Source organism: Lynx canadensis, chromosome X, assembly GCF_007474595.2.
Source record: "Lynx canadensis isolate LIC74 chromosome X, mLynCan4.pri.v2, whole genome shotgun sequence".
Classification (NCBI taxonomy): domain Eukaryota; kingdom Metazoa; phylum Chordata; class Mammalia; order Carnivora; family Felidae; genus Lynx; species Lynx canadensis.
In genome coordinates this window covers 64,831,686-64,850,197 of record NC_044321.2, presented here as the reverse complement: position 1 = coordinate 64,850,197, position 18,512 = coordinate 64,831,686, and the positions used below count along the sequence as shown (strand labels likewise).

Genomic DNA, 18,512 nt, shown 5'->3' with positions numbered 1-18,512 from the left:
ATAAGCTTCACAAGATTTAGAATATCTGGGCTCACAGAAGTTATGGTTCATCTAGCATAGAGAGATACTTTGGGTTATTAGAAGGTATTTGTTAATTATTCCCAAATTCACAGGAATTTCAAATTGTGGTTGTTTTCAGACAAGACTAGGAGATACATATTGTCTTATTATTTATTTCAATCAATCACAATTACCATTTATAAAAGGCCCATTAAGTGACAGCAGCCAAAGTATGTTTTTTACATGTTATTTCATTTAATATTTAAAAAATTTTAACGCTTTTTACTTATTTTTGAGAGAGAAAGACATGAGTGGGGGAGGAGCAGAGATAGAGGGAGACATAGAATCCAAAGCAGGCTCCAGTCTCTGAGCTGTCAGCACAGAGCCCGATGTGGGGCTTGAGCCCATAAGCTGTGACATCATGACCTGAGCTGAAGTTGGATGTTCAACCTATTGAGCCACCCAGGCACTCCTTCACTTAATATTTATAATATGCTATAAGGAAGATATTACCTCCACTTTATGGATTAGAATACCGAAGTTAAAAGAAGTTAAGTAGGAGGAGCCAAGAAGGTGGAACAGCATGGAAGCTTTCGGTGTGTCTCCTGTCCATGAAATACAGCCAGGCCAACACTAAACCATCCTACACATCTAGAAAACTTATTGGAAGATTAAGACAACAATATGCACAAGCTGAACCACAGAATTCAGCAGAAAGAGAAAAAACTCATTTTTATTTTCAATTTTTATTAAAAATATCTGTCTTTAATTTTTATTACTATATTTTTTACTTTTGTGTAAATTTTGTCAAATTCTACTTTACTTCCATCATTTTAATTTAGTCTACTTCAGGGTACTCACCTTTTCAAATTTTCAAACAACTTCCTTTTTTCTTTCCTTTTCTTTTTTTCTCTTTTTCATTTCTTTTCTTTTTCTTGAATGCAGAAAGATAAAAGCTTCATTTTTACTTTCAACTTCTTTTAAATATATTTTTATTTAAATTTTATTACTGTATTTTTTGCTTTTATGTAATTTTTTTTCAAATTCTATCTTACTCCCATCATTTTATTTTAGTCTACTACAGTGTATTCACTTTTTCAAATTTTCAAATGATTTCCTTTTTCTTTTCTTTTCTTTTTTCTTTTTTACCTTTTTCATTTCTTTTCTTTTTTCTTTATCTTTTTTCTCTTGTTCGTTTCTTTTCTTTTTTCTTAAATACAGAAAATGAAAAAATTCATATTTCTTTTTAATTTTCATTAAAAATATTTTTCTTTTTTTCTACTATATTCTATACTTTTGTGTATATTTTTTTCAAATTCTATTTTACCCACATCATCTATTTTAGTCTACTTTAGTGTATCCATTTTTTCAAATTCTCAAACGATTTCCTTTTTTTTTCTCCACCCCCCTTTTTTTCCCTCTAATCTGTCAGACCACTTTCAACACCCAGACCAAAACACACCTAGGATCTAGAATAATCTTTTTGATTTGTATCTGTGTGTGTTTTTTTAATTTTTAATTTCAATATTTTTTTTATTTTAATTTTTTTATTTCAATATTTCTACCTCATTGATTCCTTTTATCCCTTCAAAATGGCAAAACGAAGGAATTCACCCCAAAAGAAAGAGCACGAAGAAACGACAGCCAGGGATTTAACCAACAGAGATAGAAGCAAGATGTCTGAACCAGAATTTAGAATCGCGATAATAAGAATACTAGCTGGAGTTGAAAACAGATTAGAATCCCTTACTTCAGAAATAAAAGAAGAAAAAAAAAGCCAGAATGATATTAAACATGCTATAACTGAGCTGCAATCACGGATGGATGCAGCGGTGGCAAGGATGGATGAGGCAGAACAGAGAATCAGTGATAAAGAGGGCAACTTATAGAGAATAACGAAGAAGAAAAAAAGAGGGAGATTAAGGCAAAAGAGCACTATTAAAGAATTAGAGATATCAGTGACTCATTAAAAAGGAACAACATCAGAATCATAGGGGTTCCAGAGGAGGAAGAGAGAGAAATAGGGGTAGAAGTGTTATGTGAGCAAACCATAGCGGAAAACTTTGCTAACTGCAGAAAGACAGACATCAAAATCCAGGAACCACAGGGGACTCGCATTAGATTCAACAAAAACCAACCATCAAAAAGGCATATCATAGTCAAATTCACAAAATACTCAGGCAAGGAGAGAATCATGAAAGCAGCAAGGGAAAAAAGTCCCTAACCTACAAGGGAAGACAGATCAGGTTTGCAGCAGACATATCCACAGAAACTTGGCAGGCCAGAAAAGGAGTGGTGGTATATATTCAGTGTGCTGAATCAGAAAAATATGAAGCCAAGAATTCTTTATCCAGCAAGGCTGTCATTCAAAATAGGAGAGAGAAAAAGTTTCCCAGACAAACAAAAATTAAAGGAGTTTATTAACACTAAACCAGCCCTGCAAGAAATTTTATGAAGGAGTCTCTGAGGGGAGAGAGGAGAAAAGATGAATATATATATATATATATATATATATATATATATCAATAGCAAACAATATATATCAAAAGCAACAAAAGATTAGAAAGGATCACAGAACATCACCAGAAACTCCAACTCTACAAGTATAATGGCAGTAAATTCGTATCTTTCAGTACTCACACTAAACGTCAATGGACTCAATGCTCCAATCAAAAGACATAGGGTAACAGAATGGATAAAAAAACAAGATACATCTATATGCTGTTTACAAGAGACCCACGTTAGACCTAAAGACACCTTCATATTGAAAGTAAGCAGATGGAGAACCATCTATCATGCTAATGGTCAACAAAAGAAAGCCAGAGTAGCCATACTTATATTAAACAATCTAGACTTTAAAATAAAGACTGTATCAAGAGATGCAGAAGGGCATTATATCATAATCAAGGGGTCTATAGATCAAGAAGACCTACCAATTGTGAACACTTATGTGCCAAATGTGAAAGAACCCAAATATATAAATCAATTAATCACAAAATAAAGAAACTCATCGACAATAATACCATAATAGTAGGAGACTTCAACACTCCATTCACAGCAGTAGACAGATCATCTCATCAAAAAATCAACAAAGGAACAATGGCTTTGAATGACACATTGGACCAGATGGACTTAACAGATATACTCAGAACATTTCATCCTAAAGCAGCAGAATACACATTCTTCTCCAGTGCACATGGAACGTTCTCCAGAATAGACCATATACTGGGACACAAATCAGCCCTAAGTAAGTACAAAAAGATTGAAATCATACCGTGCATATTTTCAGACCACAACACTATGAAACTTGAAATCAACCACAAGAAAAAATGTGGAAAGGTAACAAATACTTGGAGACTGAAGAACATCCTACTAAAGAATGAATAGACTAACCAAGATGTTAAAGAAGGCATTAAAAAGTGTATGGAAGTCAATGAAAATGATAACACCACAACCCTAAACCTCTGGGATGCAGCAAAGGCGGTCACAAGAAGAAAGTATATAGCAATCCAGCCCTTCCTAAAGAAGGAAGAAAGATCTCAGATATACAACCTAACCTTATGCCTTAAGGAGCTGGAAAAAGAACAGAAAATAAAACCCCAAACCAGCAGAAGACAGGAATTAATGCTATTGAAACCAATAAAACAGTAGAACAGATCGATGAAACCAGAAGCTGGTTCTTTGAATGAATTAACAAAACTGATAAACCACTAGCCAGTTTGATCAAAAAGAAAAAGGAAAGGACCCAAATAAATAAAGTTAAGATTGAAGAGGAGAGATCACAACCAACAAAACAGAAATTTAAAAAAAAAAGTAAGAAAATATTATGAGCAATTATATGCCAATAAAATGGGTAATCTGGAAGAAATGGATAAATTCCTAGAAACATATACACTACCAAAAGAGAAACAGGAAGAAATAGAAAATTGGAACAGACCCATAACCAATAAGGAAATTGAATTAGTAATCAAAAATCTGTCAAGAAACAAGAGTCCAGGGCCAGATGGCTTTCCAGAGGAATTCTACCAAATATTTAAGAAAGAGTTAACACCTATTCTCTTGAAGCTGTTCCAAAAAATAGAAATGTAAGCAAAACTTCCAAACTCTTTCTATGAAGCCAGCATTACCTTGATTCCAAAACCAGACAGAGACCCCACTGAAAAGTAGAACTATAGATCAATTTCCCTGATGAACATGGATGCAAAAATCCTCAACAAGATATTAGCCAACCAGATCCAACAATACATTAAAAAAACATATTCACTACGACCAAGTGGGATTTATACCTGGGCTGCAGGGATGGTTCAATATCTGCAAAACAATTAACGTGATTCATCACATTAATAAAAGAAAGGACAGGGGCACCTGGGTGGCTCAGTCGGTTAAGCAGCCGACTTCAGCTCAGGTCATGATCTCGCGGTCTGTGAGTTTGAGCCCCGCGTCGGGCTCTGTGCTGCCAGCTCTGAGCATGGAGCCTGTTTCAGATTCTCTGTCTCCATCTCTCTGACCCTCCCCCGTTCATGCTCTGTCTCTCTCTGTCTCAAAAATAAATAAACGTTAAAAAAATTTTTTTTTAAATAAAAAAAAATAAAAGAAAGGACAAGAACCATATTATCCTCTCAATAGATGCAGAGAAAGCATTTGACAGAATACAGCAACCTTTCTCGATAAAAACCCACAAGAAAGTAGGGATAGAAGCATCATACCTCGAGATCATAAAAGCCACATATGAACAACCCAATGCTAATATCATCCTCAATGGGGAAAAACTGAAATCTTTCCCCCTAAGGCCAGGAACAAGACAGGGATGTTCACTCTCACCACTGTTATTCAACATAGTATTAGAAGTCTTAGCCTCTGCAATCAGACGACACAAAGAAATAAAAGGCATCCAAATCATCCAGGAAGAGGTCAAACTTTCACTCTTTGTTGATGACATGATACTCTATATGGAAAACCCAAAAGATTCCACCAAAAATCTGCTAGATCTGATCCACGAATTCAGCAAAGTTTCAGGATATAAAATCAATGAACAGAAATCAGTTGCATTCCTATACACCAGCAATGAAGCAATAAAAAGAGAAATCAAGGAATCAATCCCATTTACAGTTGCACCAAAAACCATAAAATACCTAGGAATAAATCTAACCCAAGTGGTGAAAAGTCTATATGCTGAAAACTATAGAAAGCTTATGAAAGAAATTGAAGACACTAAGAAAAGGAAAAAGATTCCATGCTCCTGGATAGGAAGAACAAATATTGTGAAAATGTTGATATTCCCCAAAGCAATCTATATATTGAATCAAATCCCTATCAAAGAAACACCAGCATTCTTCATAGAGCTAGAACAAATAATCCTAAAATTTGTATGGAACCACAAAGACCCCGAATAGCCAAAGCAATCTTAAAAAAGAAAACCAAAGCAGGAGGCATCACAATCCCAGACTTCAAGCTATACTACAAAGCTGTAATCTTCCAGACAGTATGGTACTGGCACAAGAACAGACACTCAGATCAATGGAACAGAATAGAAAACCCAGAAATGGACCCACACACGTATGGCAACTAATCTTTGACAAAGCAGGAAAGAATATCCAATGGAATAAAGACAGTCTCTTCAGCAAGTGGTGCTGGGAAAACTGGACAGCGACATGCAGAAGAATGAACCTGGACCACTTTCTTACACCATACACAAATATAAACTCAAAATGGATGGAAGACCTCAATGTAATACAGGAAGCCATCAAAATCCTCGAGGAGAAAGCAGGCAACAACCTCTTTGACCTCGGCCTCAGTACCTTCTTACTCAATGCATCTCTGGAGGCAAGGGAAACAAAAGCAAAAATGAACTACTGGGATCTCATCAAAATAAAAAGCTTCTGCACAGCAAAGGAAACAATCAGCAAAATTAAAAGTCAACCGATAGAATGGGAGAAGATATTTGCAAATGACATATCAGATAAAGGGTTGGTATCCAAAATCTACAAAGAACTTATCAAACTCAACACCCAAAAAACAAAGAATCCAATGAAGAAATGGTCAAAAGACATGAATAGAAACTTCTCCAAAGAAGACATCCAGATGGCCAGCCAACACATGAAAAAATGCTCACCATCACTCATCATCAGGGAAATACAAATCAAAACCACAATGAGATACCACCTTACACTTGTCAGAATGGCTAACATTAACAACTCAGGCCACAACAGATGTTGGTGAGGATGCAGAGAAAGAGGGTCTCTTTTGCATTTTTGCTGGGAATGCGAGCTGGTGCAGCCACTCTGGAAAACAGTATGGAGGTTACTCAAAAAACTAAAAATAGAACTACCATATGACCCAGCAATTGAACTACTAGGCATTTATCCACACGATACAGGTGTGCTGTTTTGAAGGAGCACATGCACCCCCATGTTTGTAGCAGCACTATCAACAATAGCCAAAGTATGGAAAGAGCCCAAATATCCATCAATGGATGAATGGATAAAGAAGATGTGGTATATATATACAATGGAGTATTACTTGGCAATCAAAAAGAATGAAATCTTGCCATTTGCAACTATGTGGATGGAACTGGAGGGTATTATGCTAAGTGAAATTAGTCAGTCAGAGAAAGACAAAAATCATATGACTTCACTCATATGAGGACTTTAAGAGACAAAACAGATGAACATAAGGGAAGTTAAACAAAAATAATATAAAAACAGGGAGGGGGACAAACAGAAGAGACTCATAAATATGGAGAACAAACTGAGTGTTGCTGAAGGGGTTGTGGGCAGGGGGATGGGCTAAATGGGTAAGGGGCATTAAGGAATCTACTTCTGAAATCATTGCTTCACTATATGCTAACTAATTTCAATGTAAATTTAAAAAAATAAAAACATAAATTTAAAAAATTAAAAATACATAAATACATAAATACATAAATAAATGGGGGGGAAAGAAATAATTAATATAAACACCCAGTACTCCACGTGGTGAAATTGTTGTAAATAAATAGTAGCTTCAAAAAAAGACTTGGGCAAATCTGAACTTATCCATGTAGCATGTAAACTCTCACCAGCATGGATTACAAATTCACTTCTGAATTTTATAGAAAGGTACAGAATAAAAAAGAAGTGGGACAGCAGTGGGGATTGGGCTAATGGGAACTTGAAGAGGTAAACTAAAAAATAAAAGAACTTGGGGTGTTTCTATAAATCAGTCCCCAAGAGGGGCGCCTGGGTGGCTTAGTCAGTTAAGTGTCCGATTCTTGGTTTTGGCTCAGGTGACGATCTCACGGTTCATGAGTTCCAACCCTGTATCCATTGGGCTCTGCGCTTACACTATGAAGCCTGCTTGCTATTCTCTCTACCCCTCTCCTTTGGCCTCTGTCTCTTTCTCTCAAAATAAATAAACTTAAAAAAAATAAAATGACCTTATATTCACCTTCAGACATGACATTATTTTGCATTCAAAAAGAGATACTGACAGTACTATTTTAGAAACACACATTAAGAAGAAAATGAGTGCAGATTTGACAGACAACAGCTAGAAATGTTTGATATTCCAATTATTGTTACAAACAATAAAAATGACTTCATTTTACCCCTGGAATTGTAACATCACAGCAGTGAAAATTTTATCTTTTCTCAGAGAATGTATATTTTCACATTACTAAAAGCTTATTTAAGAGAATATTTTTCATAGGGTTTCCAGTCTAACTTTACATCTCCAATTGTACCTTTTTTTTTTTATTTTTTTTTCAACGTTTATTTATTTTTGGGACAGAGAGAGACAGAGCATGAACGGGGGAGGGGCAGAGAGAGAGGGAGACACAGAATCGGAAACAGGCTCCAGGCTCTGAGCCATCAGCCCAGAGCCTGACGTGGGGCTCGAACTCACGGACCGCGAGATCATGACCTGGCTGAAGTCGGACGTTTAACCGACTGCGCCACCCAGGCGCCCCTGTACCTTTTTTTTTTTAATCCAAATGACTATCTCACATGCACAGTCTTTTTACCTTTACTCAGCCACATTAGAATGGGCCTTGGGGCTGGAACACTTATGAGATAAAGATCCCAAATAGCCTGTGCTTGAATGGCCACCTTGTGTGGATATCTTTCTTGTTTCATGTTCATTGAGTATTCTTTTGTCTTTTCTTAAAGCACGTACTTTACATGATACCTGGTCACCCCCACTGTTACATCTGTCTTCCTTAGGGAGAGGACAGTGTTCCTTCCACTATGGCATGAAAGGAATATGCATAAGGAAATTCACAAAGAGGGGTGCCTGGTGGGTTCAGTCAGTTAAGCATCTGACTCTATTTCAACTCAGGTCATGATCTCACACTTTGTGAGATCAAGCCCCACGTCCAACTCTGCACTGACAGCACAGAGCCTGCTTGGGCTTTTCTTTCTTCCTCTCTCTGCCTCTCCTCTCCTCTGCTCTCTCTCTCTCTTTCTCTCTCTCTCAAAATAAATAAACATTTTTGAAAAAAAGAAACAAATCACTATGAGAGATGTCCTGGCCCTGGGTAACCAACACCCACCTTTGAAACTGATCTTTTTCTGTCTGTTTTCTATGTTTAATAAAGCATCGCTGCACCCCCCCAAAAAAAAGAAGTAAATTTACTCAAAGTCACAAAGCTAGTGCCTGGCAGGGCTGGCATGCAAACTTAGATATCTCTAACTCCAAAGCTTAAATTAGTACACTACAATTCCATATCCATCTTCATGACATCTTAAATAGATTAAAAAAAGAATTATACAAGGTTAACAATCTCTTACAAAGAGCAACAACACTTTTTGATGTGTTCTTACTATATAATTTAATGCTAAATTCTACTTACTGGACTATAATTTTGCTTCCATTATCTTCCAAATGAGTATGCACACAATTTAATCAATCTCCACATCATTATGAACAAAAAGTAACTAGAATACCCAAATCCAACATTAGGATCCTTTGCTGCTTGAAAAAGATTAGTGCTGGATCCCTGCCTAGGTAATGTTAGGGGCTACCATTCAATCAAGCATGGTAGCTACACTTCTGGTGAGCATAGGATAATGTACACAGAAGTTGAATCACTATGTTGTACACCTGAAAATACTGTAACATTATGTGTCAACCATACTCAAATAAAAAAATTATTAAAAAAAATGTAGTTTCTAAGTACATACTGGGCCTCAAGGCCATTGTTCTTACCCTGATACAAGTAAAAATAAAATAAAATACATATTATTTATGGTCTCAAGAAATTTATAAATTATAATCATAGGATTATAAATTCCATACTAGCAGATAATTTAAGCAATGGAAACTAGCCGGCCCTTAATCAAAGTCTGGCCTCTTTCTGCTGGATGTAAGTGGGTGTATTAGGGCTGGGGTAATAAGGGGAAACAAAAGGACAGACTTCACTTTAGGGTTTGCTAACAATGGGCTGCAGAATTTTATATGAACTAGGTTCCTGTCTGCATTGCACCAAGTGTAATCTAACTCCAAAGTTTAATATAATAATTATTACTTATTAAGGTTTTTTATGGGCCAGGCATTATATTAAGCCCTTTACATCCTTATCTTTTTTTCACATGCTTATCTTATTTTGTTTCCACAACAGTGTTATGAGGCAGCTGCTATTATTTTCATTCCATATTCACAGATGAAGGAACTAATGCTCAAATGGATTAGAAACTTTCTTCAAAGCACACACTTGCCCAAGATTTGTATGAGTGAAAAGCACCACTTAAATACTAAGCATGATGAATAACAAAATAGTGCACTACCACACTTGTTATCTCATACTAATTATACTGTCAACTTAATGATGGCTCTTTGAGTGAAGAGATGGTTCATATATTTTGTATCATTCTTACTTCCAAAGCTTGGCCTAAAGTAAGAGCAATAAAACCATTGATTGTTTCAAAGGTTTTATACACAGGGTATATTTTTCTAGATAATCCCTTTAATCCTTTCCCACTCTGAAGTTCTGTGATAATGAAACAAACATGGCACAAGTAGTAAAGCCGTTATGGAACTTTAAGACTTGATAAGAAAAAGTTACAGTGAAGAAGCTGTTATTCATATGAACCCAGTGCCTATATATATATATATATATATATATATATATATATAAAGTTCTCCATTTAAAACTGTCACATATTTGAACAAATAAAGTGTGAAGTTAAGAACATTCCGAAGTGCTTCCACAAAAGTGTCAGTGACTTGTGGCCATAGGTAGCTACAGGAAATTAGTGCTAAGGGGGAAATAGGGTAACAGGTATTTTAGACTGTTCTGGCTGCTTTGGGAATGCCATTAAAGCAAAAATTTTGCTTGACACAAATCACATTGTTACAATCAAATATCAAAGCTAAATATTTGTGACAAGTGCGAGTTTAACATATGTGGATCTTATGTTCCAAAATAATTCAGACTAAGTTTGCACTAAGAATTTAACAATAAACTATAACAATAAACTATCAATCTATTCCAGCCTCCACTTCCCTGCTCCAACCACTTATCATTATCAAGCTCAGTACAAAGAGATTTCAATCTTCTTTAGGGGAATTTTATTAGAATAAAGGAAATTTGGCATATGAAGAGGTATTTTATAGTTAGCAAAAATGTTCTCTAACTCACCATCTCTTTATGCAACAAATTCTGGCCGTAAGGAAACTTAATTACACAAATGACAGCTTCTTCCTAAAGCCACACTTCCTGCAAATGCTACAGGGCTTCTAATTCTGGTCAGACAGATTCTCCAGGCAGCCTTCCCATATAAGGATAAGCAAAAACACAGAAATCCTCCAACAGGCTAATGTAAGGTCACAGGGCAGGCATATGAAAACCAAATATGGTAGCTAAATTCTCCAGCTCACAACAGATACTTAAAAAAAAGGGGGGGTCTGTAACCACCAACTCCAAACTATCAGTACCTGAATCATAAAAAACTAAATAATCTGTTCTTATTACTGTAGCAGATGACAAATATGAGCCAATATACTGGGTACTACATTAGCTCCATCTTTTTATTCTTTTCCTTTTCAACTATAAGAAAAGCTACTGTGAAATGTGCTGCCAACATGGACACATTCAACAACAGGGTATTGCATCTGAAGAAATAAATTAATTAAATCTGTCCCTGTACAGAAACTAATGTAGATTTCTGAAGTATCTCATGTGAATAGCTTCTGCCCCATTGTAGGGGAAGGCACTATATTGCACTATGACCAAGAAAAATATCCATGTAAGTGACATCCTTTGGTACTAAGGATAAGTCCTGAGGAAATCCTTTTCCTCACTTGAACTCCAGGATAGAACAACATCTTGAGATCTGGTCCATGGCCATAAAGAAAAGATAATTTCCCCTTTGCCCTACCAAAACCACTACAGCAGTAATAGCAACAGTTAAGATACTGTCTGTCCAGTGATCATAGAATTTCAATTAGAATTATATGCCTTTACAATTTTGAAGGCTGGTTAATTCAGTTAAAGTCAAATAAAATTAGAAGCATTTTGAGAGTGTGCATCAAAAGCCATGGAAACATTCATGTTCCTTGATCCAGTAATATCACTTCTGAATTCCTAGTTTAAGTAAATAATGCAAAAGAGGATAGAACTTGTGCCTAAAGAGTTTATGCAATGTTTTGGTGTGTTTTTATTGTTGTTGTCATTTATTTATTTTTTTAGCAGTGGAAGATTAAAAATTGCCTGCATCAAACTATTTGGACTTGGTTAAGTAAACAATGGTGTGATCATTCAAAAGATTGCTGAGTACAATTGAAACTGACCACTGTGTGATTATGTAGCAACAAGGAAAAACATTTATGATATAAACAGTGCAAAAAGAAGTCTAGAGAATCATGTATTTGCTATGAATCCAACTTGTGACAAGGAAAACTGTGTTTTTTAAATATCAGATAGGAATTCAAACACAATTATTATTACCTCTTATACAGATAGTAGGAGTGCTATCTCTTTACAACTTGCTCAGGAGACTGAGTGGTGTTAGGATCATGAGATTATGGGGATTCCCTTGCCAAACTTTTTTAGTGGTGTTATAATGCTTTACACACGTTAAAAAATACTTCAAAAATCAATTTATGTATATAGAGCTCTTAATAAAAGCAGAATAGTATAATGCAAAGACAATAGAGTATGGAACTTGTGGCAAACACACTGTTATGGGGCTCCATTATCCTTACCTCCTAGGATTCACTCCCTTGTATAATCCCTTCCCCCGGAGTATGGAAATGAACTGTTTCTTGCTTCCAATTAACAGAATATGGCAAACGTGATGGAATGTAACTCTAGTGATGATATTGTAAGGCTTGACCTTTCTTGCTAACCCACACTAGAGTTTCTCTCTCCTTTGTTACATATGAAAAAGCAAGCTGTCATGAGTACTCCAGCCTCAAGGAAATTAATTCTGCCCTCAACCATGAGCTTGAAAGTGGATTCTTCCACAGTGGAGCCTCTAGATGACAAACCAGTCCTGGTTGACACCTTGATTTAGGCCTTGTAGAGAACCCAGCTAAGTTATGCCAGATTCCTTGATGCACTGACACTGTGATATAGTAAATGTGCACTGTTTTTAGCTACTAAAATGATAGTACTTTGTTACATAGCATAGAAAATTAATACAAGACCTGACTGACTTGGGTTTGAATTTGTATCCTACATTTCTTATCTGTGTGACTAAGCAAATTAATTAAATTTTCTGAGTCTCAAATTCCTCATTTATGAGGTGAGAGTAATAGCATTCACTTCCAAGAATGATTATAGAAACAAATATAGATGAGAGAAGCAATGTACCTCTCATAGTGCCTACAATAAAATAGGCTGGATTGTAAACAATAAGCTCTTTCATGGATGGAACCTTGTCTATCTTGCTCATCATGTTATCCAGTACCCATTATCATATCTTACCTACAGCAGGTGTTCTATAAATGTGTAACAAGTGAGAAAATAAATAAATAAATAAATAAATACATAAATAAATAAATGTAAACTCTCAAGGAATGGTAGCTACCTATTTTAAATATTCATAAAGAACCCTTGTTCTCAAGTTATTAAAAACAATGAATTACACCATAGTACATCAATCCTATTACAATACAGTCCTTCCAGAGCTATATAGTAAGGGATTGCCGATGAAGAGCCAGGCTCTAGAATCAAACTTATGAATATTGTATTTGCACCATTCAATGTAACTTTTTGATAAGCAGCTATCAATATCAATAGAAATTACACATGAGGATGATAAATAGGTGTTTAAAGCAGATAGTGTAGTCACTAGGTAGTCACTACCAGACAAATGCTTTGTAAAGTGCCGGGATGACACCTCAACATTCAAAATGTCTAATGACTTCCCTCACTCATTTGCTGGGGCGCTGAGAAGCAAGATGGGCTGTTAAGCACACACACCCAGCAAATGTTTGAGGGGCCACTCAGACTTTAAAGTTCTTCCTAAAAAAAAAACCTTAAAAAGATGAAACTGTTTACTGCATCACAGTAAAATTCCAGAAGTGTTGTGTATAGAAAAAGTGTCAAAGTAAGAAATTTTATCTGATAATATCCATAAAAATGTCCTTCTAATGTAAGAGAGTCTAATAGAAAGTTGTCTGACGGTTATATATTGCCAAACAATACATTTCTTGAGTCTTAGAGTAAATTTTCATTCAAAACATCCTGCCAAGGATGCATGGCTGATGCAGTGGGTAGAGCATGTGACTCTTGATATTGGGGTCATGAGTTCAAGCCCCATGTTGGGCAGAGAGCTTACTTAAAAAAAAAATTTCCTGCCAAATTATAAAACTGCTCTTTTTCTTATATTGGTTACTTTATCTGGTATCTATTAAACTGCTCCAAATGTGAAATAATTACCACTCCCAAATGACAGATAAATCTGAAGCAGTAGAAAAAATTCCAAGGTTAAGTCAATTTGAACCACGAACCCTATACCCATGACACTTAGCTAGTGTTCACTATAAAAGTCCACCAACATTTAATTCCTTTAAAAGGGGAAGGCCATGGGGCACCTGGGTGGCTCAGTTGGTTAGGCGACTGACTTCGGTTCAAGTCATGATCTCACAGTTCATGATCTCGAGCCCCACATCAGGCTCTGTGCTGACAGCTTAGAGCCTGGAGCCTACTTCAGATTCTGTGTCTTCCTTCTCTCTACCCCTCCCCTGCTCACGCTCTGTGTCTCTCTGTCTCTCAATAATAAATAAATGTTAAAAAAAATTTTAAAAAAGGAAATAGACCAAAAAAAATGTGAAACAATGAGTAACGAAGTCACTGAATTAATCTCTGTAAGCCCCCCAAAATCATTCTATGAAGAAGACCAATAACACTCCCAAATAAAAAGACACATGCAAATTCTCATGAATGCAATTCCTAATAACTCTAGGTTGAAAGAAAATGATTTCTCCACTTCCCTGTACCTTTCCAAAGGTAAAGGTAACTGCTTTTGCATATGTACTACTGCATTTTCAATCAGGTAAAACATCTCTTTGCTGTGACCAAATTCTGTCTCAGTACAGTAAGAATATTTTAAGGCAATGGCTTTTTCAAACTAGAGAGTAGTATTGTGGTGACAACAGAAAGAGAAGGAACAAAATAGAATGATTTAGGAAGGTTTGGTCTATTGCTAATGACATTCAAATAAGAGAATATCTCCATTGTCCACCATCAAATGTGGGAAAAAAACACAATATTTTTGCATGTTGTTCAAATTCATGGAAATGGTACAAAATGCCCCCTATAACTTACTCAAATTCAATCTATTTACCTTTAAAAATTACCATTCTATTAAATGCATGATAATAGGACATAGCAAATCTTTGTACACACACAATATCTGAGTGGCTTTCACAAATAATTCTATCATACTTTTAGATCACAGAGTCAGCTATCAAAACAATGAAAATTTTGTATAATTAAACAGCATGGTTTATTAATGTAATATAATCAGACAAATAGGCCTGACTTTATTTTTTTTACACACTGAAAAAAAAATACAGCCACCCTCAGTTACGGTCTAATCAAGGTAAAGAATATTTTATTTTATTTTATTTGAGAGAGAGAGAGCACTCAAGTGGGGTGGAGCAGGAGAGGGAGAGAGACAATTAAAAACATTCTTTGTAATGTTTATTTATTTTTGAGAGAGAGAGAGACAGTGTGAGCATGGGAGGGGCAGACAGAGAGGGATACACAGAATCCAAAGCAGGCTCCATGCTCTGAGCTGTCAGCATAGAGCCCGATGTAGGGCTCAAACCATGAGATCATGACCTGAGACAAAGTCAGAGGCTTAACCAACTGAACCATCCAGGCACCCCAGGAGAAAGAGAGAGAAGCTTAAGAAGGCTCCATGCTGAGCCTGCTGACTCAATCCCATGACTCTGGGATCATGACCTGAGCTGAAATCAGGAGTCAGATGCTAAACCAACTGAGTCACTCAGGTACCCCCAAGGTCAAGGATTTTAAGTAGTGTTACACAAACATATGATTATTTCAATATATATTTTTTGCCTTTTTAAAGGAATTTTCAACAATCTTTACAAAGAAATGTATATTATTAAATGTTGTTTAAAAATCTAAAAGTTGCTTATATGACTATTTAAGTTCTCCAGGCTCAGTTGGTAGGCAATTCTTTGTCCAATTACCTTCCATACATGTAAAAAGTATGTCCTTGGTCACCCTCTCTGGATCTTCCTGGGAAAATAACTGCTAACCAAATACAGAGATAAGTAAAGAATCCTGGGGGCACCTGAGTGGCTTAGTTGGTTGAGTGTCTGACTTCAGCTCAGGTCATGATCTCGCTGTTCATGGGTTCGAGCCCCACATTGGGCTCTCTGCTGTCAGCAAGAAGCCTGCTTTGGATCCTCTGTCCCCCTCTCTCTCTGCTCCACCTCGCTCACATACACATGTTTTCTCTCTCTCAAAAATAAATAAACATTAAAAAAATCTTAGGAAAAAAAATCCTGAAAGGGATTTCCAGTAAGAGAAAAGAAATACCCAACCTACAAGGAAGACAAATAAGTTTAGTAGGAGATCTCGACACAAAAAACCTGGCAGGCCAGAAGGGAGTGGCATTATATATTCAATATGCTTAATGGGAAAATATGCAGCCAAGAATACTTTATCCAGCAAGGTTGTCATTCAGAAAAGAAGGACAGATAATGAACTTCCCAGGGAGTTGGTGACCACTAAACCAGTCCTGCAAGAAATATTAAAGCAGACTCTTTGAGTGGGAAAAAAAGACCAAAAGCAACAGACTAGAAAGAAACAGAGAAAAATCTCCAGGAACAGTGAATTTACAGGTAATACAATGGCACTTAATTCTTATCTATCAATAATTACTATCGACGTAAATGGAATAAATGCCCCAAATACATAGGATATCAGCATGGATAAAAAAAAAAAACAAAAAACAAGACTCATATAATATGCTGCTTAAAAGAGACTCATTTTGGACCTAAAGACACCTCCAGATTGAAAGTCAGGGGATGGAGAATCATCTATCACGCTAATGGATGCCAAAAAAAAAAAAAAAATGTGAGACAGGAAACCACCAAAATCCTAGAGGAGAACACAGGCAGCAACCTCTTTGACCTCTGCTGTAGCAAGTTCTTACTAACATGTCTCTTGAGGCAAGGGAAACAAATGCAAAAATGAACTATTGGGAAACTTTGACAAGATGAACAGCTTCAGCACAGCACAGGAAACAATCAACAAAACAAAAGGCCACCTCTGGAATGGGAGAAGATATTTGCAAATGACATATTACATAAAGGATTAGTATCCACATTCTATAAAGAAGTTATCAAAAAAAGTTATGCACACCCAAAAAAATATAAGTAATCCAGATAAGAAATGGGCAGAAGACAAGAGCAGACATTTTTCCAAAGACATAGATGGCTAACAGACACATGAAAAAATGCTCAACATCACTCATCATCAGGGAATAGGAATCAAAACCATGAGATGCTACACCACACTTTTCCAAATGGCTAACATCAATAACACAGGTAACAACAGACGTTGGCAAGGATGTGGAGAAAGAGGAACACTTTTGCACTGTTGGTGGGAATGCAAACTGATGTAGCCACTCTGGAAAACAGGATGGTGTTTCCTCAGAAAGTTGAAGATAGAACTACCCTACAGCCCAGCAATTGCACTACTAGGCATTTACACAAAGGATACAAAAGGATACAAAAACATTGATTTGAAGGGGTATATGTACCCCAACGTTTATAGCAGCAGCATCAAAAATAGGCAAGTTACAAAAAGAACCCAAATATCCATTGACTGATGAATGGATAAAGAAGATGTGGTGTGTGTGTGTGTGTGTGTGTGTGTGTGTGTGTGTGTGTAGTAATATTATTCAGCCTTAAAAAAGAATGAAATCCTGAAATTTGCATCAATATGGATAGGGTAGAGAGTATAATGCTAAATGAAATAAATCAGTCAGAGAAAGACAAATACCATATGATTTCACTCACATATGTCATTTAAGAAACAAAACAGATGAACATAGGGGAAAGGAGGAAAAGAGAGAGTGAAGCAAACCATAAGAGACTCTTAACTATAGAGAACAGAGGGTTGATATGGAGGGGATGGGTGGGGGGATGGACTAAAGGGTGATGGGTATTAAGGAGTGTACTGTTGTGATGAGCATTGAATGTTATATGTAAGTGATGAATCACTAAATTCTACAACTGGGACCAATTTTGCTATATATGTTAACTAACTAGAATTTAAATAAAAACTTGAAAAAGAAAGAAAACAACTGCTAACCATATCCAACTGATGATGAATCCCTAGAATAATCTTTACACCTAAAGGGCAGCCTATGACTTCAGAAAGCAAACACAAAAACAAAAGAGTAAACAAAACCCTTTCAGACTACATTAGCGGTGGTGTGTTTTTTTCCCTTTTAGTTGGTGAAGTGATAATATTTCATTAGGAAATTAAACACTTTCCTTTTAAAAAAATTTAATGTTTATTTTTGAGAGAGAGAGAGAGCAGGGGAGGAGCAGAGAGAAAGGGAGACACAGAATCTGCAATGGGCTCAAGATTCCAAGATGTTAGCACAGAGTCTGACGTGGGGCTTGAACTCACAAACTTGGAGATCATGACCTGATCTGAAGTCAGAGGCTTAACTGACTGAGCCATCCAGGTGCCCTTAAACACTTTCCTTTTAAGAGAGTATGGCAACGTAGAGAATTCTGTATCTTGGCCAAAACAAATTCATTTGCCATAGGAAAAAATAACTAGACTGAAGTCTTAGCTGACCAGTGTGCCCCAGGTGAACATTCCGGAGAAAACTATGAATGTATTCCCAGACTCGAGCCAATAAACCATATTCCAAACTGACCAGCTGAGAATAATGGTTATATGTTACCTGATTAGTTAAATAAGACCAGGATCAAGTGGTCCAAGAAGTTAACCAATAGTAAACTAATGTTGCTAAACAAAATCGGCTTGGGCCATGCAGTTCTGTGGGTTTATTAGTGAGTTTCTGTGCAATTTA

General features: G+C 36.2%; 1 protein-coding gene across 2 annotated transcripts in view; it reads right to left on the bottom strand.

The window, feature by feature from the left end:
* The window catches only part of SH3BGRL (SH3 domain binding glutamate rich protein like), a 91,045-nt gene that overhangs the window by 17,025 nt on the left and 55,508 nt on the right, over positions 1-18,512 (bottom strand). The window contains exon 1 of one of the 2 annotated variants that reach the window (XM_030305519.1): positions 10,616-10,689. The exons of the other annotated variant lie outside the window; for it this stretch is intronic. Within the exon in view, the coding sequence (XP_030161379.1) occupies positions 10,616-10,618 (3 nt within the window). The 5' untranslated portion in view covers positions 10,619-10,689. Of the gene's footprint in view, positions 1-10,615; positions 10,690-18,512 lie in introns of those variants that run through there. 2 annotated transcript variants of the gene reach the window in all.